The 27,737-nt window shown below is 33.7% G+C and overlaps 2 protein-coding genes and 1 long non-coding RNA gene across 3 annotated transcripts; all 3 read left to right on the forward strand.

Moving 5' to 3' along the window:
• The first annotated feature begins 5,457 nt into the window (after positions 1-5,457).
• On the forward strand, positions 5,458-6,116 carry LOC122025358. The gene is made up of 4 exons (XR_006123676.1): positions 5,458-5,496; positions 5,717-5,800; positions 5,880-5,956; positions 6,035-6,116. It is a non-coding gene; the product is annotated as an uncharacterized LOC122025358 (long non-coding RNA).
• A 12,597-nt stretch (positions 6,117-18,713) lies between these two features.
• LOC122023018 lies at positions 18,714-22,234 on the forward strand. Its single transcript, XM_042581118.1, has 3 exons — positions 18,714-20,647; positions 20,775-20,898; positions 21,650-22,234. The coding sequence occupies exons 1-3, from the start codon at positions 18,714-18,716 to the stop codon at positions 22,232-22,234; spliced, it is 2,643 nt and encodes an 880-aa protein (XP_042437052.1).
• Positions 22,235-22,950: 716 nt separating this feature from the next.
• LOC122023019 lies at positions 22,951-26,017 on the forward strand. The gene is made up of 6 exons (XM_042581119.1): positions 22,951-23,254; positions 23,390-23,602; positions 24,557-24,771; positions 24,882-25,085; positions 25,380-25,496; positions 25,613-26,017. Exons 1-6 carry the CDS (start codon positions 22,951-22,953, stop codon positions 26,015-26,017), a joined length of 1,458 nt encoding a protein of 485 aa, XP_042437053.1.
• The last annotated feature ends 1,720 nt before the right edge of the window (positions 26,018-27,737 follow it).

A 27,737-nucleotide genomic window follows, 5' to 3' on the forward strand; every position in this document is an offset into this window, starting at 1 on the left:
AGGTTCTTTGAACCCAAAGTGAACCATTCCAACAAGTCCTTAAGTTCCTTGACTTGACTTTTCAAGTTAGAATTTTCTTTCTCAAGTTATTGGACTTGAGTTGAAGTTCTAGCTTGAACAGAATCGATTAAGGAGCTTGGGTCAGTCACTTCCTCGAGGGCTTTGACCTCCTCTTGGAGTGACTTGACTCGGAGGTTAAACTTAACCAATTTTCTAGACAAGTATGAAATTAAATTATGGAATCTAACTAAAGTGATACTTATAGAGGATTGAGAATCTTCTGAACCAGATATGGATCCATGACTTCGCTCAGACTCAGCTTCCAATTCTATCTCAGACTCGGATTCGATGACTTGTTCTTAGGCCGGAAGTGCGCGGAAGCTCATCCATTTGAGATCTTTGTTGGAGTCTTCTGATGATGATTCACCCCACATTGCTTGTAGCGCCTTCATATGTCCCTTCTTGTTGCAGCCATAGCAGGTGACTTTAGACTTGGTTTTTGTGTTTGGACTTGGTTGCATCATCTTTGACTGGATCATCTTCTTTATCTCGCATTTTTTGAAGCTCTTCTTTTTATTGTAAAATTTTTTATACCAGGTTAATGAGCTCGGTGATGATCTCATCGTCATTTTCTAAGTCTAATTCATCTTCAGACTCGGGTTCAGTTCGACGCTTATTCCTAGACTCTTTTGTCTTGCTTGTACCTGCAACCAATGCAATACCTTTTTTAGTTGGAAGTGCATTAATCTGTTCATGCAATTCAAATTATGAAAAGAGCTCATCTAGTCTAATTAAATAAAGGTTCTTGGATACTTTGTAAGAATTTACCATTGATGCCCACAAGGTATTCCTCGGGAAAGCATTTAACATATACCTTATTATATCACGATTCTCTATCTTCTGGCCGATCGCGTGTAATCCTTTAAGTAGGTCTTGGATCCGGGCATGGAGTTGACTTGCCGACTCACCATCCTACATTTTAATATTGTATAACTTATTTAATATTAAGTCTTGTTTACTTACCTTAGTGTTGGAGGTGCCCTCGTGAAACTCGATTAACTTTTACCATAATTTCTTGGCTCAGTCACACTTGTTAGATCACAATACAACTTAACTTTAAATCCCTTTGCTATAATCAAAACACAAGTTCGATCGTTTGGTGCTCCCTGCACAAACATATTTAATGTATATTTATAAAGACTAATCTAGTTTGTACTCTTAGTTATGTGTTCCCTAAGATTTGTTCAATTGGATGGTTTGGATTTTGTTCGTAGTGTTATTTGATTAGGCTTAACTTCTTGTTCATTTTTACTTTCTTCTTGTAGTTGATTTGGTCTTTCTTCTTCCTGTTGAGTTGTATTTTCATAGTTTTCATCATTTGTTGTCTCAAAATTAAGTTATTTTTTTATTTAAGTTAGAATCCCTAAAGTTAGAATTTTCATCAAATGTGGCATTAGTGGTTTCTTCAACCTTTAGTGTAGTTTTGTTACATACCCCATAATTCAACCCTTTATGTGTCAGTCACTATTCCAAGGGATAGTAGTCATCTGTGATTTACCTCCTCCATGTTGGCCCTAGGACGGATTGGTGAGTGCGCTGGGGGCTAGCACAATCGCCTTTTGCCAACTTGTTATATACCCTATAAGCCCTACTATTAGATGAGAAACCTAGAAAAATTCCTTGTTGAGATTTCGATGTAAATTTTTCTAGATAATCTTTTGTTTTAAGATGCCTAATTTACATTCAAATACTATTAAGTATTTTATATTGGGTATTTTATTAAAATAAATTTCATAATGTGTTTTAGTTTGTAGTTTATTTATTATAATTCTATTTATAACATAGGCAGATTATACCCATTTAACATTGATCTTGCAGCTTCTTTTAGAGTTCTATTTTTTCTATTAATATATTTTGTTGGAGGGTTTTAGGACATGAAAATTTATGATGATAAACATTTTCTAGACATAAATTTGTAAACCTATGATTTTTAAATTCTCCCCCATTATAACTTCTAATTTTCTTAATTTTATGTCATTTTTCATTTTTTATTTGTTTAAAAAATTACTAAATATTTCAAATATTTATTTTTTTGTGTTAATAATTTTACCCAAGTGTATCTAGAGTAATCATCAATTATAACTAAGCAATACAAGTTTCCATTAATACCTTTCTAATTAACAAGTTTGATTTTAAATGAATGTCACTTGTTCCAATTACCTTAAGTTTGTCATTGTTTCTAAAAGAAACTAATCCTAGATTCTTAAAATTTATACTTGTAAATTTTTGTTGATTTCCAGTCACATGTTTGGAGTATCCACTTCTAGTATCCATTTATTCAAATCTTTAGGTTTCTATAAAAAAGTAGAAGTTAGACTAAGGTTTTGGTTTAATGACTTTTTTTAATTTACCTAATTTATCTCACCATTTCTAAATTATCAAATAAGATAAACTTGTGTGAGATGATTCAAATTAGTTTAGGATTCAAGTTAAATTAATACTTGATTAAGTTAAAATTAATGAAGTTAAATTTTAATTTAAGATTAAGATTTAAAGTTAATTTCATTAAGGATTAATTCAAAGTTAATTAAGTTGATCTTTAAGTTAATGAATTTAATTACTTTGGTTAAGTTAATCTTAATTAATTTTAATTCAATTTAGGATGGATAATTAATAAGAATAATTGATTCATTAATTCAAGATTAATTAATTAATTTTGAATTAAGATAGATATAAGTTTTAACTTAGATTAATTGGGTTTAATCAATTTAGGATTAATTGATTAAGTTGATCAACATTATTATTATTATTATTAATTTCACATTTAACTGAATTGATTAATCAATGCTTAATTAATTAAATTGTAATTAATTAAGTTAGTTTATTAGGTTTTGCATTAATTAGAATTAAGATTAATCTGTAGAGTTAATAATTACTTAATTGAGTATTAGATTAAGTTTTCAGATTATAAGGTTAAGTTTATAATTAAATTTTATTTTAAGTGATTAGATTTTGAATGAATTATTAAAAAATTGTTTAAGTTTTGATTAAATTTAAGTTGTTGAATTTTTTATTTAATCCATTCTGGATTATTAATTAATTAATTAATTTCAGGATTAAAAGTTGATAAATTGTTTCCGCAATTAAAATTAATTTCAGATTAATAAAGTTAAATTATTAATCATTAATTAGGTTTCGAATAAATTAGTTGATTATTATTTTGAGTTAAATTTATTTCGGTTTTGAATTAAGTTAGGAAATTTAAGTTTAATTAAAGTAATTAATTGATTAATTAATTTTGAATGTAATTATTTAATATTTATTTTAAGTTAATTATCAATTTAACTAATTTGGATTAATTTAAACTTAATTTATTTAGTTAAAATAATTAATTATTTTCTAATTAATTTAGTATTAATAAGAACAATTGATTAATTGATTTTGAATTAAATTAATAATTGATTAATTATTAATTTAAAATTAATTTATGATTAATTAACATTAATTTATTAATTAATATAAATTTATTTAAGATTAATTAAAGTTAATTAATTTCAAATTAAATTAATTTAGTTTTAATTAAAGTAATTTATTAATTAATTTAGAATTAAATTTTCAATTATTTATTAAACTTAATTGAATTATAATTAAATTATGATTAATTTTTTTTGAATTAATTTATTCAGATTTGGAGTTTAATTTATTTAATTAATTATTAAACTTACTTTTGGATTGCATTAATTATGTTTACATAAATTCAAATTTAATTAATATAATTGTTAGATTAGTTATGACTTATTCCAATTATCATTTTCATTATTGATTGAAATTATTAATTATTAATTATTCCAATTAAAGTTGATTAATTAAATTGGTTTGAATTATTAAGAATTTTGAAAAAAATTTGTTTGACTCTTTTAGATTTAAACTCAGTTTTGAGTTCATCAAGAACAAGTTTAAAGGATAAGTTTCTAGGTTGTGGTGAGTTACAAAGGATATCATTAAAGTAATCATGTGCCTAGACAAAACTTTCTAAAAGTAACCAATTTAAAGAACTTAATACTAGGTTTTGGTCTAACTTGTCCATGTTTGACTGGGATAGCTTCAGCCAGATCTACTAAGTTTAATACACCAGGTAGAACACATATAATTCAGCCTAGACATGTCTTTGATAGAGTTTTTTTAACCTACTATCATCCCAACACTATGTGAAAAATGACTTTTTACTTCGTTGTTTACCTGAAGTAAAAGACTTGTTTTTACCGAAGTAGACACGCGTGTAGTAAAAAGATTCATTTTACTTCGGATAAACTCCGAAGTCGTAGGCCCAGAAAAAACGAAGTCGTATTGGGTGTCGGGTTCGGACATATTACGAAGTAAAAAGTGCATATAACTTCGTCGGTTTTTAAAAACACCGAAGTAATTAATCCTTTTCGACTTCATCGTTTAGTATTTGTTGTGAAGTAATATACCTACTTTAACTTCGGTTAAAAATGAAGTAATGGATTACTTTTACTTCGTCATATATCGTTAATTCCTGAAGTAATTATCGATTAAATTACATTTAGCTTCGTTCTGGATCGAAGTAATAGATAGATACTACTTCAGAATTTTTGGTAATAACCGAAGTAGTTGATACTATTTTACAGCAACAAATTGTATTGCTTCGAAGTTATAAGTAGATTTTACTTCGGATTTTATGAATAAAGTGAAGTATTTTTTCTCTTTTTACTTCATTATTTTTAGACTTCAGTAATTTTGAGCATCACAAAAGGTAACTTCATAAGCCTTGATCAAAATAAGCCATGATTTCAGCATATGTTTATACAAAACAAATCTCCCTAAATATGATCAAAATAAGCCATAAAAAACCAAAAACATGTACTGGTTCATTCACACAACCTGCAATTCACTTCAAATACGAGTACACAAATTCACTCCATTCAATTCTCACTTCATCATATTGTGTCTGCGTATAGTACTGGTTCTTCACACAACCTGCAAACTGCAATTTAGAAAGAACCATCATGTTATGTTTTATTACTGAAAACTTTAAATCAAAACATAGTAAGTTGACAAAAAAATCATGAATTAAATTAACAAAAGCATGATAAGACAAATAAATATGTATTGTTATATGCACTCTTATAGTAACAATAACATTTCATCAAATGTGCAATAAAAATGATCCAACAGTTTTTTGAACCTTAAGTTTTAGTAGTTCCAATCGCATGGTGATTAGATGCTCAGTTAAATTAATGTATTGCATTCTCAATTTCACATGCACTATGACAAAAAAGCAAAAAATTGTACAATGAGACTTTCTCAATAATCACACAACACGAAAGTACTGAATTAGCGGTGTGGACAGATAACTGCATCTTTCAAGTAGCCTAGCTGATATGCTGAACATTTTCTTATGGTAGCTTGGGCATGGTTCTCGTGGAGATGTCAGTATTCTACCCACCTTGGTCATAAATAATGTTCAATATCGAGGTATGACTTATGATCCCTTGTCTCTCATCTTAAAACATCTGAATTTCAACTCATAATACAGTTTATATTTTGATGCCTAAGGTTCTATTGGATTTGATTTAAACTAAGCACGTGTCTAGAAAGGTTTTGTCATTGTTATTAGCAAATGACTAGTATTAATTAAAAGCATTTTATAACATTAGTGCTAATAGCAAGACTATACTTTTCTGTCCACAAAAAGGAAAATTAGAGAGGAGTGCTGTGCTGAAGGCTATATGTGCAGGATTCAAGGAGTCTACCGAACCTCCTGTGTGCTTGAGTGGAGGTTTGCATGACTATTCATTTCTACTGAACTGCATACCAAAACGAGTGGGTGGTTCATGCTTGCTTTATTATTTTTTCAGATATTGAAACAAATGAGTGCCTTAAATCAAATGGTGGTTGTTGGCAACACCCAAAATTAAATATCACAGCCTGCAAGGTACTTTGTCATTAATCACATTGTTTATAGGCTTTGAAGTTGCATTTTAGATAAATTATGTCAATTTGAATTCTTTAGGATACCTTCAGAGGTAGACTCTGTGTATGCCCTATAGTGAATAATGTCCCATATCAAGGAGATGGGTACACATCTTGTGAAGGTAACTACTGCTCTAGAAATAAAAATAGTTGTTCCTTGACAGCCTTCTATATTCTCAATCATCGGCAAGCAGAAATTTAATAGTTTATTAGGTCTATAAGATAACCATGCCCAAATCAGTTACTAATTTCCCCCAGCTACTAATAGAACTATGCATAACATAGTTTTGTATAAAACCATAAACAGGGTGTCATCTAAGGGCGAGGGAAAAAAGAAGGAAAGAAGCCATATCAAAGCATGAGAAGAAAGCAGTAGCAGGGCGTGAACAATTTGATTCAGTATGTGCATTCCTGTTCAAAATGGAAGAAATTCACACACCTTCCTCTCCAACTGTAGATCCTCACATTCAACAATCTCTTTCATGTACCGCATGACACAATATCCACATTCAACACAACCTTGTTGTTTGAGATTACCCTAATAAATCAAAGTTAATGCAAAGTGAAAAACCAAATATATAAGAACCAGGAATGCATGTTTTCAATAAGACATACCGTCAACTGTTTGAAAGTTGGTCGTTTTGGATTACCCCTCATACAAAGGTACGTCCTCACTCCACTACATTGTAAAAATAGAACTTATTTCATTTCATATTTGCTAATCAATCTATTCACAATCTACATAATCTAAAACATACTTGCGCACTGTAGTTTTCCAAGCATTATCTCGGTTCCTATTACCCATTGAGTCCAAAAAATAAATTGTATCTTTGTCCTCGTTTATAACGATCAAGATCTAGTGGTTCCTGCACGATTGTCAATATATAGCTAAGCTACTATGTATTAGGAAATGAGCAGGGATTAAAAATATACCCAGTGTTGTATGGGATAAGGCATATGCTGTCTCCGTTTGATGCTTTCAACTGATTAGCAATGTGTTGTGAAGAGGTACTGCCATCTTGAGCGGCTGGTATTTTGTTGGGATCCACAAACGACACATACTCAGCCCTGTTTGTTTCCTTCAAGTACTTGTACAAGTAACTGCATTCAAGTAATAAAAAACATGGTTACTTAAGACATGAACTCATTCAAAGAGAAGAATTGTATATAAGACATAACTTACCCCATGTAAACCAAAATTTGCCTGGACCCTATCTCTCTCATTTCCATACAGCGCATGACATCCTCTCTCAACAACGATGTACTCACATTACGTCCAAACATGGCTTCATCAAATTCGATAGGAATGGTCTCCTCCTCAGTCATCAGTCTAACAACAAAAGAATACAAAAACTTGCATGGCATTGGTAGAGCACTTTCAACTTCCTTGAATTTATTTTTCTCATCAAGAACCTCCAAAATAGCAAATGGTGGTGCAGGTTTCTCCTTTTTCTGTAATTTTAAATAATTGTAGCAAAATATATAACTATAGCAACAGAAAAGTGAACTGAAAATACCTTTGTCGTCGGAAATATCACCAATTCTTTTGGCCAACCAACCACAGTTCCAACAGCATCTACCATTACTGTTGGTCCCGACTTAAGTGGAATTGGAAGCTCCGCTTCCTCCTGTAAAACAACATCAACAGACACCTTTAAGTTGCCTTCCCCAAGTGGAGCATTGTGCAGCATTACATTTGGGCCTCCGTCGGATACTATCGTGCCATATGCCACCACATTCCCCTTATTCTTCAGAGCCAAATGACATTTTTCCCCTGAACAATAAGATATTATCTTTTAATATCTGAAGCTAGGAAACAAATTTAATGTACCAAATATAATACAAAACCTCATTGAATGAATTGTCGCATTCAAAAACTTCCACATCATATTCCAATATTTGAATTGCCATGTACGATGACTTGTTAGATGCTACACGTTCAGAAACTCGATCACTTGTTTCTGGCATAAATTGAGCAAGAAGAGCCTTCAGTTTTTCAACTTCAGCTTTCAAACTCTTTGTTTCCTCCGCTTGCTCTTTGAAGTTTTCAGCCAAAGCCTTTGACACCAACTCCCTCTTCTTCCTTGGAGTTTTGAAGTAGACTTGGGGCTTCACAAATCCCCCTACACCTCTAACCCTTCCGTAAGGTTCTTGGCTCCCTAATGCAGTAGTTAATACGTCATTGCTTCCAGAAGATATGAACTCTCCCCTCTTTTTTTTGTCCAACAAATCATCCTAAAAATATGGAGGTAACATTAAATATCCAATGAAGACACTTTTTTCACTTATTATGAATGAACTCGAAATAAAACTAAAATAATATAATTTTTTCAGCAACTTCAGCAGTCTCTGTATTTGTGATGTTTCCGGATTTATCTTCGCGGGCCTTACGCCAAAGGAATGACCTATCATCTTCCTCATCCTCCCTGAATATTTTTTTCTGCCTCTACAATTCCAAAAAATGATCATTTAAAACATGACGTACTACATGAAAAGGATAATATAATGTTCGCCCGTTCCTTGCAATCCTTGCGAGACATTTCGTGATGATACTTGCAATTGCTCGCCCGTTCCTTTTGTTTTTCATGAGTGACCTATGTCTCGTAAAAAAAAAGTAAATTTTTAGAAGAATGGCTAGAATTTAAAAACAATAGGATGGAGTATGATGAACTTATTATATATATTCCTGCTGTACATGAACTTATTATATATATTCCTACTGTACAGAACTTCATTTTGTTAATTAAATGCCCTAAATGTTTTAAATCTTGGTGCATATAATAATTTAAATATAACATGATAATATCATCAAGTACCTCCCAAGATGGATGTAGCCTCTCATCGACAAAAGCTTTCCAAATTGCAGATGGGATCTGATACTGCTCCGGTGGTGACCTCAGTTTTTCAGGATTATCTCTATATGGCTAGACAAACCTACTGTTGAGTTTGTTTTTGAAGTCTCTCCATTTCTGGCCTGCTGAACTCATCACTGCCGCCTTGCTTTGAGGTGCTAAGTCGAAGACATTCTGTAACACATAGCAGTAATTGCTATCAGTTTGTATATTGAAAAAATCACAATGAAAAAAAAACATAAGCAATCTCATAAAGAAGTGTATTATTGGATTATACTCACCGATATTTCTTCCCACACTTTCTGTTTCATGTTCTCTAGAACAGTGGGCCATGACTTTATGTTAATAGGCACCATGGATCTAACAACAGAGCCTATGAAAGATTGTAGTGCCTTCCCATTTTCATTGTACACAGGTCGTCCCATGTCATCATATTCAATCGTCGACTTTTTTCCCCATCTTGCAGCAGCAATAAGTCTGCACATTGATGTAGGCCCCCGAGTCTTCTTCTGCCCAGTAATAGGAGGTTCTTCTATTTCAGTCTCTCCTCGTAGCTCTGCAGCTGCTAACCCATCAGCATCTTAGTGTAGTTCGGTGTCCTCAACTACACGTGGCTCATCATATTTTGCTATTTTTCGCTATTTTTTAGGACACATTTTTCTTTTCCCTGCATATAGGAAAATAAATGATGAGATAACGGTATATAAAGTCTGCAGTGACAATATAATAAAAGAAGATGTGATACAAATAATAACATTAACACATACGAACAAGTAAAAATAATACTAGTAAAAATAATAAATATTAATGCAGATGACATAAAAGTGGAAAACATCATTTTTTTCTTGTTTGTTACAAAGAAACCCTCTTTAGAAGATCTAAAGTATCCTTCATGTGTAGGAATACAATGAATATCAACATTATCAATTGGTCGAGCTTCGGGAATTCTGGTCCAAAGATCCTCTTCTCCCTCGTAACATCTATTTGGAACTTGAAGCACTATTGACCACCCTTTGTTCAGTGGGTCAGCAACATAAAATACTTGTCTAACTTGACTTGCAAGCACAAATTCATCCTTCTGGTGGCCTCGTTTGTTCAGATTAACTAAGGTGAAGCCACATTCATCATTGTATTGTATTCCTTTGTCATTTGATACCCATGCGCACTTGAAAAGAGGAACTTGAAATTGATGATAGTCTAGTTCCCATATCTCTTCAATAACTCCATAAAAAGTCACATTCTCTAACACGGGATTCTTATCTTTGGCACTACAAACAAGCATCGTGTTGGCAAGTAGAGAAACACCACTGTTTTGACAAACTTTCTCATCATCCCGCTCTTTTGTTTGGTATAAATTGCCATTTATGACATAGCTATCACACTTTAAGACTCGCACACATGGTCCATGGGCCAGCCATCTCAATGACGATGTCATTCCACCATTGCAACTATCGATTTTAGCAGCCACCTGACATGCATTCTTATTAATTAGTGTGATCAAAACAATGATTAACAAATATTGTATGTTAGCATCTTCTACATCACCTTTGCACGAAACCAGTCAATGAACCTCTTATTATAAGCATCTTGTATCCACCTTGCATCTTTCTGTTTCTTGGGAAACATTGTCTTCAAGAAGGATTTGTGTTCACTGAAGAATTTTACTTCTAAAGTTTTATTTTCATGAATACATATGGATTGCCAAGTACATATAATTATTAGTTATGCAGTACACTTACATAATGTATGGAGATATTTCTTCTGTATTTTCTAGAACAATCAAGTGTGCTTGTTGGAGATCAATTTGTTGGACGATGATTGATGAATTGCTTGCTGAGAATCCAGGAATGCTTGCGTTTGGGTCACGTAGTGATTTAGGGACCCCAACAGGATCAAGGTCATTGAGATATTCTGAACAAAATTCAACTGCTTCTTCTGCTGCATATCTCCGAACAATGCAACCTTCCGGATATTTTCGACTGCCTACGTAACTTTTCAACACCTTCATGCATCTTTCAAATGGGTACATCCATCTGAAGTAGACTGGTCCACATAATTGGACTTCACGAACAAGATGAACTCTTAAGTGGAGCATGATATCGAAGAAAGAAGGGGGGAAATACTGCTCCAATAAGCAGAGTGTAACGATCAAGTCAGATTACAGCTTATCTAACTTGGCTACATCAATAATCTTGCAACAAATATCTTTGAAGAAGAAGTATAATCTTATGACAGCATATCTAACATATTTTGGCAGAGAATTACGTATGACTATTAGCAGGAAGTGCTGCATTATAACATGAGAATCATGTGATTTCAAGCTACTCAGCTTCATCTCATCCATGCAAACAAGATTCTTCATGTTTGATGAGAAACCTTCCGGAACTTTTATATCCATTAATGACCTACATACTTGTAATCTCTCATTTTTTGTGAATGAGCATGCTGCAGGAGGTAGATATGTTCTTTTCTCACCAATTTTAGGAGCCAATTGAGGCTTAATTCCCATCTGAACCATGTCCAACCTAGCTACCACATTGTCCTTGGTTTTTCCCTTGATGTTCATCAAAGTATTAATCAGAGACTCGAAAACGTTTTTCTCAATGTGCATAACATCGAGACAATGCCTAACATGTAGGTATTTCCAGTATGGAAGATTAAAAAAAATTGACTTCTTCTTCCAACATTTACTGAAATTTGTAGCTCCAACATACTTTTCTTCTTCAATGTCTTCCACAATATTCTCCTTTGCTTTTTTCCTTATTTTCCCCTTCACACTTGTTTTCTTTCTAAACTCACATGTTATGTCTGAAAGCTTGTCAAACAACTTAATTCCAGATAATGGCCTACCTGCTTCACCAAGTTCCTCCATGCCTTTAAACTCCTTTATTTGCCTCCGATATGGATGAAATCGTGGTAGGAATCGTCTATGCCTAGCAAATGACATTTTCTTCCCATTTTGTAAGTGCTTTGCATAAGTATCCTCACCACATATTGGGCATGTGTAATAACCATGTGTAGTACATCCACTAAGGTTACCATATGCAGGAAAGTCGTTGATGATCCATAAAAGAACTGCTTTAAGAGTGAAAACCTCCCTTCGATAAGCATCATAAACTCCATCAACTCCTTCCCACAACAGCTGCAAATCATCAACCAGAACCTCAAGGTAGACGTCGATATCGTTTCCAGGCTGTTTCGGCCCTGAAATGAGCATCGTTAGCATGATGAATTTCCTTTTCATGCACATGTCTAGAGGCAAATTATATGTGGCCAGCATGATTGGCCAGCAACTGTAGCGACTACTCAGATTGCTGTGAGGATTAATTCCATCGGCTGCGAGTGCCAGGCGAATATTTCTTACCTCACTTCCAAAGTCGGGCCACATATGATCCACCAATTTCCATGACGGTGAATCAACTGGATGGCATAACTGACCAACAACTCTTGTGCTATCTGCATGCCATGTTAAATTTCTGGAAGTTTCTAAAGATTTAAACATGCGCTTAAATCTTGGTATGGGAGGGAAATACCAAACCACTTTGGCAAGAACACCTTTCTTCTCAACATTTTTCTTAGTTAGCTTCCATCTTGATAAGCCACATTTCGGGCAACTTACGCAGTCTTTATATTGTTTCTTATAAAGGATGCAATCATTGGAACAAGCATGAATCTTTTCATGACTCAAAGCCAAACAACTCAACGTCTTCTTTGCTTCATAAATTGACGATGGCAGATTGTGGTTATCTGGCAGCATGTCCCCAAAATCTGCTAGTAGATCTGAAAATAGAGCATCACTCATCCCATGCCTTGCTTTGGTATTGTATAGTTTTACAAGTGCACTCAACTTTGTGTAACGTTTGCATCCCTTTTATAGTGGCTTCTCTGCTTCCTCCAAAAACTTCATAAATGCTTCTGGATTTTCTGTATGGTTATCATACGCTGCCTCACACAAATTAACAGTTTCAAAATCATCATGACAATTATCAGTTGGCTCTTGGTTGACACTCGAATTTAATCTATCCTTCTCCGCAGCCTCGCCATGCCAAATCCAATTCAAATAATTTTTATTGAAACCATTGAAGTAAAGATGCTCCCGAATCCACATAACCGCTCCCTTTTTAAGATTCATACATTTGCAACAAGGACAATGAATTAAATTGGGGTCGATATGTGGATTCTGCAAACAACTTCTAATGAATTGTTCCACACCCTCCTCATACTCTTTGGACCTCCTATCTAAGTAAATCCAGGATTTATCCATTATAGTACAACAGAATCCCAAGAAACTTCTTCAGAATTATCGTGCTAAAATTATTTACCGCTAGCTCAATGTGTTCTTTGATCAAAACCTGAAGATACTACATATATGTTAAGCAAACATTAGAGTAAGACTGCAAAAAGGTAGTCAAATTCATATCGAGCACAGTTCCGTATTTTATACTCATTCCAACAGCTGTCAATATTTTCTACTCATCATGAAGAAAAATAATGCGTATTTTGTACAATATGTGGATATATAAAGAACGAAAGCATGGGATGACTCATAAATCTCATGAAGTATTGTCAGTGCTCAATAAAAATCTATATTTGTGCAGCTGAGAAATGCATTCTTCTACATCAAAAACCAACAATTTTAATTGGTATAAACTTTCACAACAGAAATCAATCCCACAATACACGATCCACAACAACAAACCAAATAAAGAACAACCAAAAACGGAAGTATCTACTCCAAGAAAGCATCATGAATCATCCCTTTAGGTAATGACCTCGTAAACATAGAGACTGAAAAAAAAAAGCAAAAAAAAATTCTAAACACTTGTCTTTATTGGAAGAATAGCACCAAACCTACAACAAATTGGAGACCGTCTAAAACATGATTTTGCAAAATAAAGGAGGAGAAAAGGAAGAAGAATAAGAAAAAGAAATCGAAGGAAAGAAACCTGGACCTCAGCCTTCCGCCAGCTCTGTCAAATTGAAAACATACGGTATATCTCAAACACTTGCAACCTAAACCTTGCGTAAGAAAGTTCAAGTTGCCAAACCTTATTTCGGAAGCCCTAACGAGGAAACCTTCGTCTCTGTTGCCTAAGACTCCAAATCGGAAGCCCTAACGAGGGGGAACGGAGAGGACTGAAATGAAGGGGAAGGAAGAGGAGGTCCAACAACTCAATTTCGGCAGAGGGAAGCCCTAACCCAAGAAAACGTTCGGTATTTAACAACTTTCCGAAGTAATAGCTTATTTCTGTTTAAAGTGAAGCCCGTGTTTTTAAATCTGCGAAGTCTATATTTGTATATACTTCGTCGGTTTTTTCAGTGAAGTTGCTTATACACTTTTACTTCGTATATTTAAATTGACGAAGTAAATTGTGGCGAAGTAAAAAGTCATTTTTCACATAGTGTGCAATCTATTCTGATGCTATGCTATCAAAGTTAGTTAAACATTTTTATTTCTAACCATTCTAAATTTTTAATTAAAACTAAGCATGTATATTTAAAGTAGTAAATCAGCTAATCATGCATTTAATAAGATAAAATTATTTTTCTATTAGGTCCCTCTAAATCATAACTTTGAAATGATATATTTAGGTAATGAATTTGATCCTTGGGGACTCAATATTAATTTGGTCCATTTAAGTTAAGTAAACATGCTTTGGGGACCATGCTTGGATTTGGTTTCTAATATTTTGACTAATCAAAGATAAGTACAACTTGTTTGTCATGTTAGCTTTGTACCCAAGTCCATATTTGTTATTACAGCTTGTTGGGACCCCAAGCATCATATTCAATCACTTGGAACTGAAATTAAACTTTTTCAACATTTTCTTGAGTTCCTCCACTTGACCTTTCAAGGTGGAATTTTATTCCTCAAGTCTTGCAACATGAGTTGAAGTTCCCTCTTGAATATGCTTAGTTGAGGGATTCAAGTTGACTTTGGTTAATTTTCTTAAGTAACAAGTTGATCTAATCCTCAGATATAGTCAATTTTTTAAATAAACATTTAATTATTTTAAGCATTTAAAATTCTAAAAGGAAAGTTACTTTATCTAGTCCTTTTGAAATGGGTGCAAACCTGTGACTTCTCTCGAACTCATAATCAGACTCTAACTAGGACTCCTCATTTCTTTCCATAAGTATCAAGAGATTTGACTGCTTTGGTTCATCCACATCCCACTCTTCCGAAGATTATTCATCCCAAGTAGCCTTGAATGCTTTTCTTTTTCTTGAAGACTTGGGCTTCTCCTCTTTTAGGCTATGACACTCATGTTTATAGTGGCCCTTTTTGTTGTACCCATTGCATGTTACCTCACATTTTGTTGTGTTTGAGGTGTTTTGTACTTTCTTCTAATCTTTTAGTGAACTTCTTTTTATTAAACATTTTTTGTACCATCTTTATCATTTCCTCTTCATTGTTAGAATCTGAGTCTGACTCGCTCTCAGATTCTTGTTTCGGTTTAGACTTGGACTTAATGTCCTTGCTTTTGCTTTGACCTGCATATAAGGCTATACCCTTATAGATCTAACTAGAGTTAGTCTGCTCATGTAATTTTAACTCTCAAAACAATTTATCTAATTTAATAATGGAAAGATCCTTCAAAATCTTAAGTATCTATCATAGATGCCCACAGTGCATTTCGAGGGAAAGAGTTTAAAGGGTACCTTATTATGTCCTGATTTTTGAGTTGGTGGTCGATAAGGTGGAGCCCATTGATGATGTGTTTAATTCTTGTGTGTAGTTGAGTTGCCACATTTTAATATTGAATAGCTAATTTAAAAATAGATCTTGTTTAGTTATCTTTCAGTCATCAGTTTCTTCGTTCAATTTGACTAATCGGTCCCTCAATTCTTTGGAGTTATCAAATGGATCAACTCGGTTGAGATCCTCCTTGGTTAGGCCAAATTAATGTGTTCATCGCCTTGTGGTCAACTTGGACCTTCCTCTTCATTTCGGGATTCCACTTTTCTAGGTCTATTGGTTCTCCGTGTTCGGTTGGTGGTGAGTATCCCTTTATAATTGTGAGCCACATATCAATGTCGGATTTGATGAAGTACTCCATCCTTCGTTTCCATTAACTAAAGTCTTTTTCGTTGCTTAGTGGAGGACGCACCATGCTGTATCCTTCTTGGATATCGACATTCTTGCAATAAGAGATAAATCGAAAAAAAAATCCAGGATTTTATCTTGGGATTAGGAGTGCAAGATAAAAGAAATAATGCTATAGAAAAAGAAAAGAAAACTTTTTCAAAACATAGAAAAGATTTTTAAAAGCTCAAAAAATTGTTACGCTATTTTAGAGAAAAACTGGCTTTGATACAAATTGTAGGATCAAAGAAGTCAATAGAGGGGGATGAATCTTAATCATTTAAAACATTTTCTTTTTAAATCTTTCGAAAAACATCTTAAGTACGCAGTGGAATAAAATAAAAAAATAAAAGACAAAAGATAAATCCCTTTTTTACTTGGTTCATAGCCCAATGACTACTACTCCAAGGCTCACGATCCTTGATCGCTTCCAATGGACAATCACTAAAACAAACTCATACAAGAATGAGGTGTATAGTAATACTACTATCACCTTTAAGAGTAATGCAAGTAAATAACTAAATATACTGACAAATAGGAGTAGAAATGAAGCTTAGTTGTTGGTGAGCCTTCCAATGTCATAGGAGCAGAACTTGCACAAAGAGCAGTAGTAGCAAGATAAAGTAGTGAATGGAGAACTAATTTTGAGCAAAAGTACCTCTTGACTCTATCCTTGAGGCTCTTTTTATAGCCAAACTCTAACAAGTAAAATCCCGCTGATTTAATTAACATTCTGAAATTGCCATTGTTTCATTGATTGATCAGACTGATCAGTCGACGGAACCCTAATGAATTTGTTTGGGTTTGCATCCAACTCTATGATCTGATCTGTCACGAAATCATCTTGATCCATCGACTAAATCACTTTATTCATCGACTGATCAAAGTTTCCTTTTTGCTGATCTGGCTTATCAGTTCGATCTCCATAATCTTTGTTAATCCATCGATGGAACCCTTTTTACCATTTGTGCTCTGATCCAATCATGGACAAATCTATGATCCATCAACTAATCATTTTGATCTGTCGATGTAATTAGATTTTCAAGGATCCATCAACTGATCCAAATTATCCATTGACTTATCATTTGGTAAATTTCAAAACTTTTTGTATCTATAAACAAAGTTAGCACAGACAATATATAATAATAGAAGTCCTATAAAATAAAGTTAGATAAATATGCAAGAATAGTATGACAGTTAGAACTATCTTGATCTCAACTTAGAAGCCTCTTGGCTTCTTCAGTTGGATTAATGCCTAAGGTTTGTCCCTACTTGGACATGACCTCACTACACTCACTCCAGGAGTTTACCTCAACACACATATCAAACATCGAGTTCTCTTGACCTATTTAGACTTTAATTTCTCAGCATCGAATCAGCCTACTAGTGCTTCCACTTGATTCGATATCGGGTCTTCCAGACCTATCGAATCCACCTGCTAGATGCTAGGTCTACTTAACTAATCTGGACTTTCTGCCTCTGCTTAGACTTTTCTTGCCTAGTATCAGGTCTAGCTAATTTACTAGACTTACCAAGTTAAGCGTCCTACACACTTGATCAGTTCATCAGATAACAACAAGACTTAACTTAAACCTTTGATAACATCGAAATATCACTACTACAAAATGAGCCTAAGGTATCACTTTGGAAGCAACACTTTAATAAATTGTTGCTATATATCAAATTTTAGAAAAAACATACAACACTTACAAATAAGTGTTGCATTATAATTAAAATACAACACATTATTTAGTAGAGTTGCCTTTGTTATTAGTAAAAGCAACACTTTTGTAGAATTGTTGCAATTGATGAATGGCGCACGCGGGATTATTTTTTGCCAAATAACTCTCGCGAACCGCCTGCCATTGTGAACAAAATACTAGCGAACTCCCTTTAATTTTGCGAGCTCACTCACAAAACCTAAACCGGACCTCCCTCACACCAACTCCTCTAATTTCGCGATCTCGCTCACAAAACCTAAATCGCGAGTTCCTCCCCTCCCTCCACCGAACTTCTCTCCCGCTAACCCTAATCTCGCAACCTCCTCACTCTGTCTTTGCCGAACATCTCCGACGACGCCCTCTCCGCGAACTTAACATCTTCACCGGACTCCTTTTTTGGTTCTCTTGCAATCACTGTCTTTCTAAGGTTAGATCTTCACTTATTTGCTTTTATTTTTCTTGTATTTTATTTCCGTTGAACACCTTGGACCGCTGCCAAGGGTATTATGTTTTTGCAGCTCCCTCAAGCTTTTTTTCTCCCAATCCTTGTTCTTCTTGTATTATTTTTCTTGTATTATGTTGTCTTTCTTCTAAGGTTGGATCTATTATTCTAAGCTTTACAAAATGAGTTATGCAAAATGAAACCACAACTTTAGATTGAACACTGATGAGGTATTTGATTCAATTTCATGATCATATTGTATCAAACCATTTGATTCAGCTTCTATTGTTGTTCTTATTCCTTGAGGCTCCTAAAATTGAATTAAGCTTGTTCCTATTCCTATATATGTGTGGTATGTGGTATTATAATTTTATCAGTCTTGCTTTGACTTGGGTAATTCTGTTACTAATAGAAAGCACTAATGTGACATTATTACAAATGCTTATATCTTTATCAAATTCCTCAAAATATCTTCATTCTATTTAACAATGGTGGTTTTATACCTAATAAGTGACCAAATTTGTCAAAGCCGGTTTATCAAAGTCATTTGCTCATACTATTAAAGATTGTTCTAGCAATTTATGGCTCTTTGTTTGTAGTTGCAGAATTTTAGAGTGATGGGTGAAGACAGAAGCTGGATGTATTTTTCTAGATGGGTGCCTGAATTTGAAAATGGGTTGTTGAACTTTCTTAATATATCATTTGCTAAAGCATCTTCGGGAGGTCAAATTAAATGCCCTTGTAGGCGGTGTAAAAATCGATATTGGTATCGTAGAGATGAGGTGTATAATCATGTGAAAAGTGAGGGGTTTGTGGAAAATTATGATTTGTGGATTTTTCACGGAGAGGATCCATCATCATTGAAAACTACAAGAGATTTATATGACGATGTTCCAAGAATGCATGATAACATTGATGAATTATTGCATGATAGATTTAGAGATGTCGTAGAGGAAACAAGTAATGTACAACAAGGTCCAAATGAGGAAGCCAAAAAGTTCTATAGGTTGGTTGAAGAGGGTAAACAAGAGTTGTATCCTGGGTGCAAGAATTTTTCTAAACTTTCTTTTATCATTAGGTTGTTTATTTACAAGACACTTCATGGACTTAGTAATGTAGCATTAAATGATCTTCTACAGCTCTTAAGGGAAATGATTCCAGATGCAAAGCTTCCACCAAATTTTAATGAAGCTAGAAACATATTGAGAAATTTGGGTTTGGATTGTCAAAAAATTTATGCATGTCCTAATGATTGTATGTTATTTTGGAAAGAGCATGAAAATGATAATGAGTGTCATACATGTCATGCTTCTAAGTGGAAACAATCACAAGAAAAAGATGGCAAGAAACCAAATAATGAGGCTGAGAAAAAACTGTCAAACATTCCAGCTAAAGTATTGTGGTATTTTCCTCTAAAATCCCGATTGCAAAGATTATTTATGTGTGCTGAATCTGCTATGTATATGACATGGCATGATAGAGGACGTCATAAAGATGGTAATTTAAGACATCCGGCTGACGGGAAAGCTTGGAAAGAGTTTGATATGTTGTATCCTGATTTTGCAAAAGAACCTAGAAATGTAAGGCTAGGCTTGGCTAGTGATGGTTTCAATCCATTTCGAACAATGAGTATTGCTCACAGTACATGGCCTGTGGTGTTGGTTAACTATAATTTACCACCATGGATGTGTATGAAGCCAGAGTACTTTATTTTGTCTTTGCTAATTCCTGGCCCTGAATCTCCTGGGAATAATATTGACGTCTACTTGCAACCCTTGATTGATGAGTTAAATGAGTTGTGGAATGATGGGTTAGCAACATATGATAAGTTAAAAAATGAAACTTTTCAAATGCATGCAGCCCTAACATGGACCATTAATGACTTCCCAGCTTACTCAATGTTGTCGGGATGGAAAACTAAAGGCAAGTTTGCTTGCCCTTGTTGTAATTATGAAACTAGTTCTTTGTACTTGAGTCACAGCAGTAAAACATGCTATATGGACCATCGCAGATTTTTAGACTTGGACCATCCATGGCGTCGTAATAAGAGTTCTTTTAATGGGCATACTGAGGATAGGCCACCTCCAACCCCTTTGACCGGGGTTGAGGCTTTGAGAGACTTGTCTAACTTTAAGAATGAATTTGGGAAGACTCGAAAGAAAAAAAATGATGCCACATGTCCTTGGAAAAAGAAGTCAATATTTTTTGAATTGCCATATTGGCAATTCAATTTATGTCGGCATAATCTTGACGTGATGCACATTGAAAAAAATATTTGTGATAGCTTGATAGGGACATTGTTGGATGTAGCTGGTAAGTCAAAGGATCATGCAAAAGCTCGATTTCACCTTATAGAATTGGGGATCAAAGAAAACCTTCAACCTGAGCTATCTCTTGATGGTGAAAATGTTGTTTTGCAAAAGGCATGTTATGCTATGTCTAAAATTGAAAAAGATATTTTCTTTCATGCCATAAAGGGAGTCAAATTGCCTTATGGGTTGTGCATCAAACATAGCAAGGTGTGTACGCACTTCAGAAAGAAAAGTGGCTGGTTATAAAAGTCATGATGCTCACATTTTACTGCAATACCTGCTTCAAGTAGCGGTTAGGAAATCCCTCCCCAAACATGTTGCTATCCCTTTGATTAGATTGGGTGCTTTCTTTCGATGTTTGTGCAGTAAGGTTGTTAAGCTTGAAGATCTCGATCAGTTGGAAACAGAAATTGTTGAAATATTATATGAGCTTGAGAAGATATTCTTACCAGCCTTTTTCGATATTATGATGCACTTACCGATTCACTTGGTAAATGACGTTAGGCTTGGTGGACCAGTGCAATATCGATGGATGTTTTCTGTCGAAAGATATCTGGGTAAATTAAAGTCTTATGTACGAAATCGAAGGTATGTAGAGGGGTCTATTGCTGAAGGGTATTTGATTGAAGAATGCGCAACTTTTTGTTCACGGTATATGGATGAAGGTGTGAAGACTAGACTAAACAAGGGTGCTCAAGATTTAGACATGCCTTGTGTTTATTCAAATGAATCCAACACAACAGTTTTTAAAAATTCTGGACACCCTTTAGGAGGAAAGAAAAGAAGAAAAGGCAAACTCTTCACTCTAGATCCAGTGTGTGGTGAACAAGCTCATCGATATGCCTTATTCAATTCTGATTGCAAAGAGCTTGATAATTATATAAGGTAAATAGTTTAACTACCCATTATAAACTAGCTTCATGATTTTGCTATTTTTTCAATAAATAATTAATTGTATAATGAAGTGTACATCATTTGGTAATATACATGTTCTTGATTAATGCAGTGAACATCAACTTCATATTAATAGACAGCTAGGAAGAAGTAGATGGGCACGAGCACAAAACCACAGCAACCAGTTTACTAATTGGCTGAGAGAAAAAGTGATTAACCATAGTGTTTCAGATCACATTTTTTGGTTAGCAAAAGGTCCATGTCCTACAGCTAGGAGATTTACTGGGTATTATGTCAATGGATATAGATTCTATACAAAAGTGCGTGACGCAAAATGTAAGACTTAGAATAGTGGAGTTTCTGTAAGAGCATCAACTCCTAGCTTTGCAAGCTCAAGGGACAAAAATCCTGTGGTTGGAGATGTTGACTACTATGGTGCAATAATTGAAATAATAGAACTCAATTATTGGTCCAAATCCAAAGTAGTTTTGTTCCATTGTGAGTGGTACCAAGTGGAGAAAGATGAATATGGTCTTCCTTGTGTTAATATGAAGAAGCTGTGCTCTTTGAATGATCCTTATGTCATGCCTTCTCAAGTACATCCAGTATTTTATGTACCAGATCCTCTAGTAGACAGCCTTCAATATGTTATGAATCGTGTTCCTAGAGATCTATATGAGGGTGATTATGGTATAAATGATGGAAACACATACTGGTCCGAACTTCATGATAATGAGATACATCCAGTTTTACAAGTTGGGGTTGAAGACATTCAGTTATCAAGAGAGGATATGTGTCCGATCTTTATTGGTGCAAATACAAATTTAGAAGACATAAATGGAGATGATGACAATGATGATGATGATTCTGTTGATGAAACTTTATGGGATTGGATGAATGCCGATGAAGAACAAGAAGCTGATGATGATTAAATCATGATGTTGTAATGCTTGAACAAATGGCAATTAATGATTTGAATGTTATGCTGTGATATGTAATCAACCCATGATAATTAATGATTTGAATGTTATGCTATTGTAATGCTCGAACAAATGACAGTTAATGATTTAAATGTTAAATAAATTATGATATTTTATATCATCTTGCTGGGGTATTCTTATCTTATTTTATAATGTTACAAAATGCTTTACACTAATGATTAAAGTTGCTGATTTCAATTCCAGCAATTCAATCACTAATGGGAAATCAACGCCAGAAGGATGATTTAGAGAAAAATAGTATGACTGCATATGAGAGAGTTAGAATGCTAAGGGTTTAAGAGAACCAGGCAAAAATGAGAGAGCTTGGACTGAAGGATATTGGTAATACTATGCCATCTTTGGCGACCAGTACTAAATTGAAGAACAAAAAACAAAAATCGTTGGGTACCAGTGACTATGACGCTGAACAGTTTTTGGATGAAAATGGTGGTGGCAAGGATGATGAAAGCAGTTCCACAGATGGTTTTATTCCAACAAAGGTAACCAAGTATTCTGTTATGTACTTATGAGAACTTGAAAACTAATTTGTCCAGTTTTATAACATTAATACTTGTTGTTGCTTTATTTGGTTATTCAGTGTGATCACATTCTGTGATGTGTATGGTATTGTATAGGTATAGACTGCCAGACAAAAATACATTCCACCGATGTCAGTCCAAAAATATGTGGAGTTACGTAAGAAATATAGAACACCTCCTCCAATGCGCAAGGAGTTACCAATTGCTTCACGTGTGAAGGCAAGACACAATCAGACTTCTCGTCAAGTTGTGCAAGATAATGTTGCAAAAAATAAAATAAGTGGAGATGCAACTACTGTTGGTGAAATACTCTCACGGACAAAACAATTAAAAACACCAATTGTGCATTCCAAGAAAGGAGATTCAGTTCAAGTGCTCCATGACATAACAAGGCCTAGGATATCACTTATGAGAACTGAATCTCCTGATAAAGGTATATATTTTCTCTAATATATTTGTTTTAACTATTGACACTAATTTAAGGACCATTCTATCTAGATGCTAACCTGGATGTTTTAACTCTTGTAAAAAATTGATAATGCATTATTTTACATTTCATGGAAATTAGATGCTAACCTGGATGATATAGAAGGGAATTCATGGGATAACAATGATAATGAAGAGCAAAATCAGATTGGAGGTGAAGATGATGAAAATGACAGAAATGAGAATGACATTGGATGTGAATCTATGGACATTGAAGAACAAAGTGTGTCTAGTGAAGATGACATCAATGAACTTGATGAACAAGCATTTTTAAACATCCAGTCACAACCTACAGGTATATTTATACATGAATTACCAATTAAAACTATATATATATATATATATATATATATATATATATATATATATATGCAAGATTCAGCTTTACTAATTCTCATATAGCCCTATGTGAACCTTAAAAATATAGCCTCATAGTTATCATATATACACAACATACTATTTCTCTTTTGTGTATCATTTAATGTGAGTATATGGCTAAGATGCAGTTCTTAATAATAAGTACTAATTTCTTCCTAGTATTCGTCTCTATAAGACGGTTCAATCAACCAATTAACCCCTTGTTTATCTTTCATTATTTTCAATTTTCCACATTACTAGGCTTTATTGCTAAAATGAGATGTGGACATTCTACGATAGATATGCTTGTGGTGATAATGAAAACACTATGTTATTCTATCATTGAAGGGTAGGGTGAGACCTTTTACTCTTTTTTGTCTCCTAGTATCTTAAGCAATGATGTCAGGACTAGTATCTATTATAGTAGAAGTGGTGTGGTTGCTTTCCTCAATTAGTGATTCATAGTGTTGTGGGTTCTCAATCTGTGAAATTATGCACCTGAACATAGAAAATTGAAATATTGTTCAATAATGCAACATTGTGTCAGACGACCTCTTTTATCAAATTGAGTGAACTAGAACTTCACCTCTCTGAATGTTAGATCTTGTGGACTAAATTTTTTTGAAACAAAATAAAAACAAATTATAAATTAACCAAAAAAAGTAAACAACTTTTTTAGAAGTTGCTTTATGTCGTGTTTATGCCAATAAAGCTTGGCAAGGAAAACAACACTGGCCTGCAGAATAGGGAAAAGTAGTGGTTATAACAAGAACGTAGGGATTGTTTTTATTCAGGGCATTGTGGATTTTGTTGTGTTCAGTGCATAACTCATTGTGGTTATATATATTTTCATATGCAAGATTCAACTTTACGTCATGGTTTCTAATTTCAGCTAAAGATGATGCAAAAAAACGAGGGCCAACCATGATGCATCATGTTCACAGTCGCGGAGCGGATGAACGTAAAGTCATCATTTGCAATGAGTTTGGGCAACCTATTGGACCAGTGATACAACAAAAAAATGTTGTGATTGAGTTATCTCAATTTTTGGGCACAATAGGTCGTGAGTATAAATATGCACCCTTGGTTTATCAATCTTGGAAGAAGGTACCTGATAAAGAGAAGATGTGGGAGTATGTGTTGATATGTATTCCAATTACTTGATTCCTTTTTTTTTTGGCACCTATTTAACTACCTATCTTTAACTATGTGCATAGGAGAAATACATTATACCTAATGTATGTAAAAGTTGGGTGTTGAAATCTATCGGTGCTGCATGGAGAGGGTACAAATGTCGGGTAAAGCGAAAACACTTCTCCAAGTACAAAGATAACAAGTCTAGATGGAACAATCGACCTAAGACAATTCCAGAAAAGGATTTTCTTAAACTGTTGGGAGTATGGAACCAAAAGGAAGTGAAGGTATATTTAGTACTAGTCTTGTTGATATTCTTTTTCAATACTATCCTTCCTGTTTTCAACTCTTAATTACATAAGCTGCCAAGTTGTTATACTTCTTTGGGTAGAAATGTTCTTCTATTGCAAGAGAACGATGTAAGTCTCAAAGGAATAGGCACACGACTGGTCCGAAGAGTTTTGCTAGGGTTCAAGAGGAAATGGTAAAGGTTTTTTTTCTCAAACTTTATTATTGTCTTATTGTTTGGTTTCATTTGATAGCAATTTTTTTAATATTATATACATTTATCATCAAAACAGAAAAATGAAAATCCAGACAAGAATCCACCTTCTTTAGCTCAACTTTTTGAGCGCACACGCCAACGAGTAGAGGGAAGGCATTATGATGAACCATATGATGACATCGCGAAAAATATTGTAACTAAATTACTCCACTTTCTCTTTATATACATGTATATGTATTCACTGTTGGGATTGTTTTGACTGAAATAGTTAATTATATATGTGAAAATCTATTATTGATAATATTGTAGGAAGCTATGAAGAACTACAAGCCTTCAGCTATGGAAAGTGGTGATGCAGATCCTTTTCTTGCCGTTATGGGCAAGGATTATGACGGACGTTGTAGACTTTATGGTAGAGGAGTTACTAGGAAGATGTTGAACAAGGTCAGTGCACCGACGCCATCGTATATGGTATCTGAGGAGGTCTTTGAGTCTCTAAGAAGTACCACTGAGATTGAACAAAGATATAAGAGAGATAAGGCAGAATTAGAGCACTTGCAAAAAGAAATTGAAGCTAATAATGAAAGGCAAAGGTTGGAGCTGGAAAAGATGCGAAGGGACATTGACCTTCAACGTGACAAAATTGTTGAAGATGCAGTCCAGAAAGTTCTTGCAAAACTACCTCCGGAAATTGCAAAACAATATTTTTCCTAAGGTATGTTATAGTTTTATATGTAATTTCTTACCTATATATTTCAGTTACTTGATCATATGTTAATAATAAGGTTCCAGCCTTTTGTGTAAGATTTATAAGATTCTTTCATGTTATTATGGTTTACTGAATAATTTTATTAACTTTCAAAAATAGTCATTGCTGCAATCTAAACTAACTTTTACTCCACGTTTTTTTGGTATCTTTTACAGCCTTTTGTGCCTATTACAAAATTGTTTCAGTTACTGGATGTATATGGTATCTTTTACTGCACTCTATTATTTGTTCTTATTTTCTAGATAACTCATGCAATCTAAACTAAGGCATTTTAATATCTCATTTTGCTATCATGAATACCTTTGAAAGTCTTCATCTGTTAGTATCACATCATTGATGTTTCATTGTCAAAATTTATTTATTTATATTTTTCTATGCCCATAGTACATCCAAAAGAGGTAAACTATATTTTTTGTTGCTTGATCTTCCACGTTTTTTTGTGGTTCTCATTTCTATTGATTGATCTTCAACGTTTTTTGATCTTCCACGTTTTTTTGTGGTTCTCAATTCTGTTGATTTATCTGCAACGTTTTTTGATCTTCCACGTTTTTTTGTGGTTCTCATCTCTGTTGTTGATTTTTAAGGCAAGCAAAAAATTTGTTTAGTTGCCTTTGTAAATATATAGTTGCCTTTGCTCCATATGAGAAAATCACGTTTAGTTCTGTTGAGAAAATTTCTGTTGTTTATTTCTCATTTCTGGTAACTTCATATTCCTTTGAGAAAATTTCTGTTGTTTAGTCCTTTGTGATGCTACATAATTAAATCTCTATTCTTACTTTTATTGTCCACATTGTGATGCTTTTCTTGTAGATAGCAAGCATTTTGGATAGCTAAGCAGCTATTACAGTTGGGAATGGGAATGGGTGTTACATTTTGGATACCTATGTAATTTTATTAAGGCTGCAAGCAAAGAGTTTGTATTGTTAACTTTTTGTAAATGTATAGTTGCCTTTTTTGGGGGGAATTTATGAATGTATTAATTGGTGGCTTTTGTATAGTACTTTCGTTGGCTATATATATATTTGTAGATGACAGTTGTTGGGTTTTTGTAAAATTCTTAAACAGAATATAATGTGATACAACTTTTGTAATATAATGATCATATTTAGAATAATCTATTTTATACAAATGTGTTTGATTGGATAATATAATTGCATTATCAATAATATATTGGTGAAAAAATAAGTGTTACTATTAATAGATAAAAGTGTTATATTTTAAAAAATAAAACACAAATGTAAGTGTTTCATATGTATCAATAAGTGATGCATTTAAGAGGTGAAATTTTTAATAAAAAGTGATACATTTAATTTAAAAAGTGTTGCATTATTGGGTTAAAAAAATTATAAAAAGTGTTGTTATTAATAGTCAAAAGTGTTGCAATTGTTTAAGAGTAACAAAAGAATAATTGTTGCTGTTGGAAGAAAAAAGTGTTGCATATAGAGAAGTGTTGCCTTTGCTATGTATCGCGACAGTTTAAGAAAGTGTTACATAAAATAACAAAAGCGTTGCGTTATATCTAACATGACAGGACCTGATAAGATAGAATGAAAAGTGTTATCTTAGGTATAATACAACATTTATATGACCAAAAACAACACTTTTGGGGTGATATCTTAGCCTCAATTTGTAGTAGTGTATAAGTTTGATTCTGGTGCACCCTGC

Source organism: Zingiber officinale, chromosome 9B, assembly GCF_018446385.1.
Source record: "Zingiber officinale cultivar Zhangliang chromosome 9B, Zo_v1.1, whole genome shotgun sequence".
NCBI lineage: Eukaryota > Viridiplantae > Streptophyta > Magnoliopsida > Zingiberales > Zingiberaceae > Zingiber > Zingiber officinale.

What these genes read in the sequence shown, in the direction of transcription:
- LOC122023018 (XM_042581118.1), top strand. Translation starts at nt 18,714, where the DNA reads ATGGGTGAAGACAGAAGCTGGATGTATTTTTCTAGATGGGTGCCTGAA. An exon ending in TTCAGAAAGAAAAGTGGCTG is followed by an intron (nt 20,648 to 20,774) that starts GTTATAAAAGTC and finishes ATGTTTGTGCAG; the next exon opens with TAAGGTTGTTAAGCTTGAAG. An exon ending in TGCACTTACCGATTCACTTG is followed by an intron (nt 20,899 to 21,649) that starts GTAAATGACGTT and finishes TGTAAGACTTAG; the next exon opens with AATAGTGGAGTTTCTGTAAG.
- LOC122023019 (XM_042581119.1), top strand. Translation starts at nt 22,951, where the DNA reads ATGTCAGTCCAAAAATATGTGGAGTTACGTAAGAAATATAGAACACCT. An exon ending in AACTGAATCTCCTGATAAAG is followed by an intron (nt 23,255 to 23,389) that starts GTATATATTTTC and finishes CATGGAAATTAG; the next exon opens with ATGCTAACCTGGATGATATA. An exon ending in CATCCAGTCACAACCTACAG is followed by an intron (nt 23,603 to 24,556) that starts GTATATTTATAC and finishes TTCTAATTTCAG; the next exon opens with CTAAAGATGATGCAAAAAAA.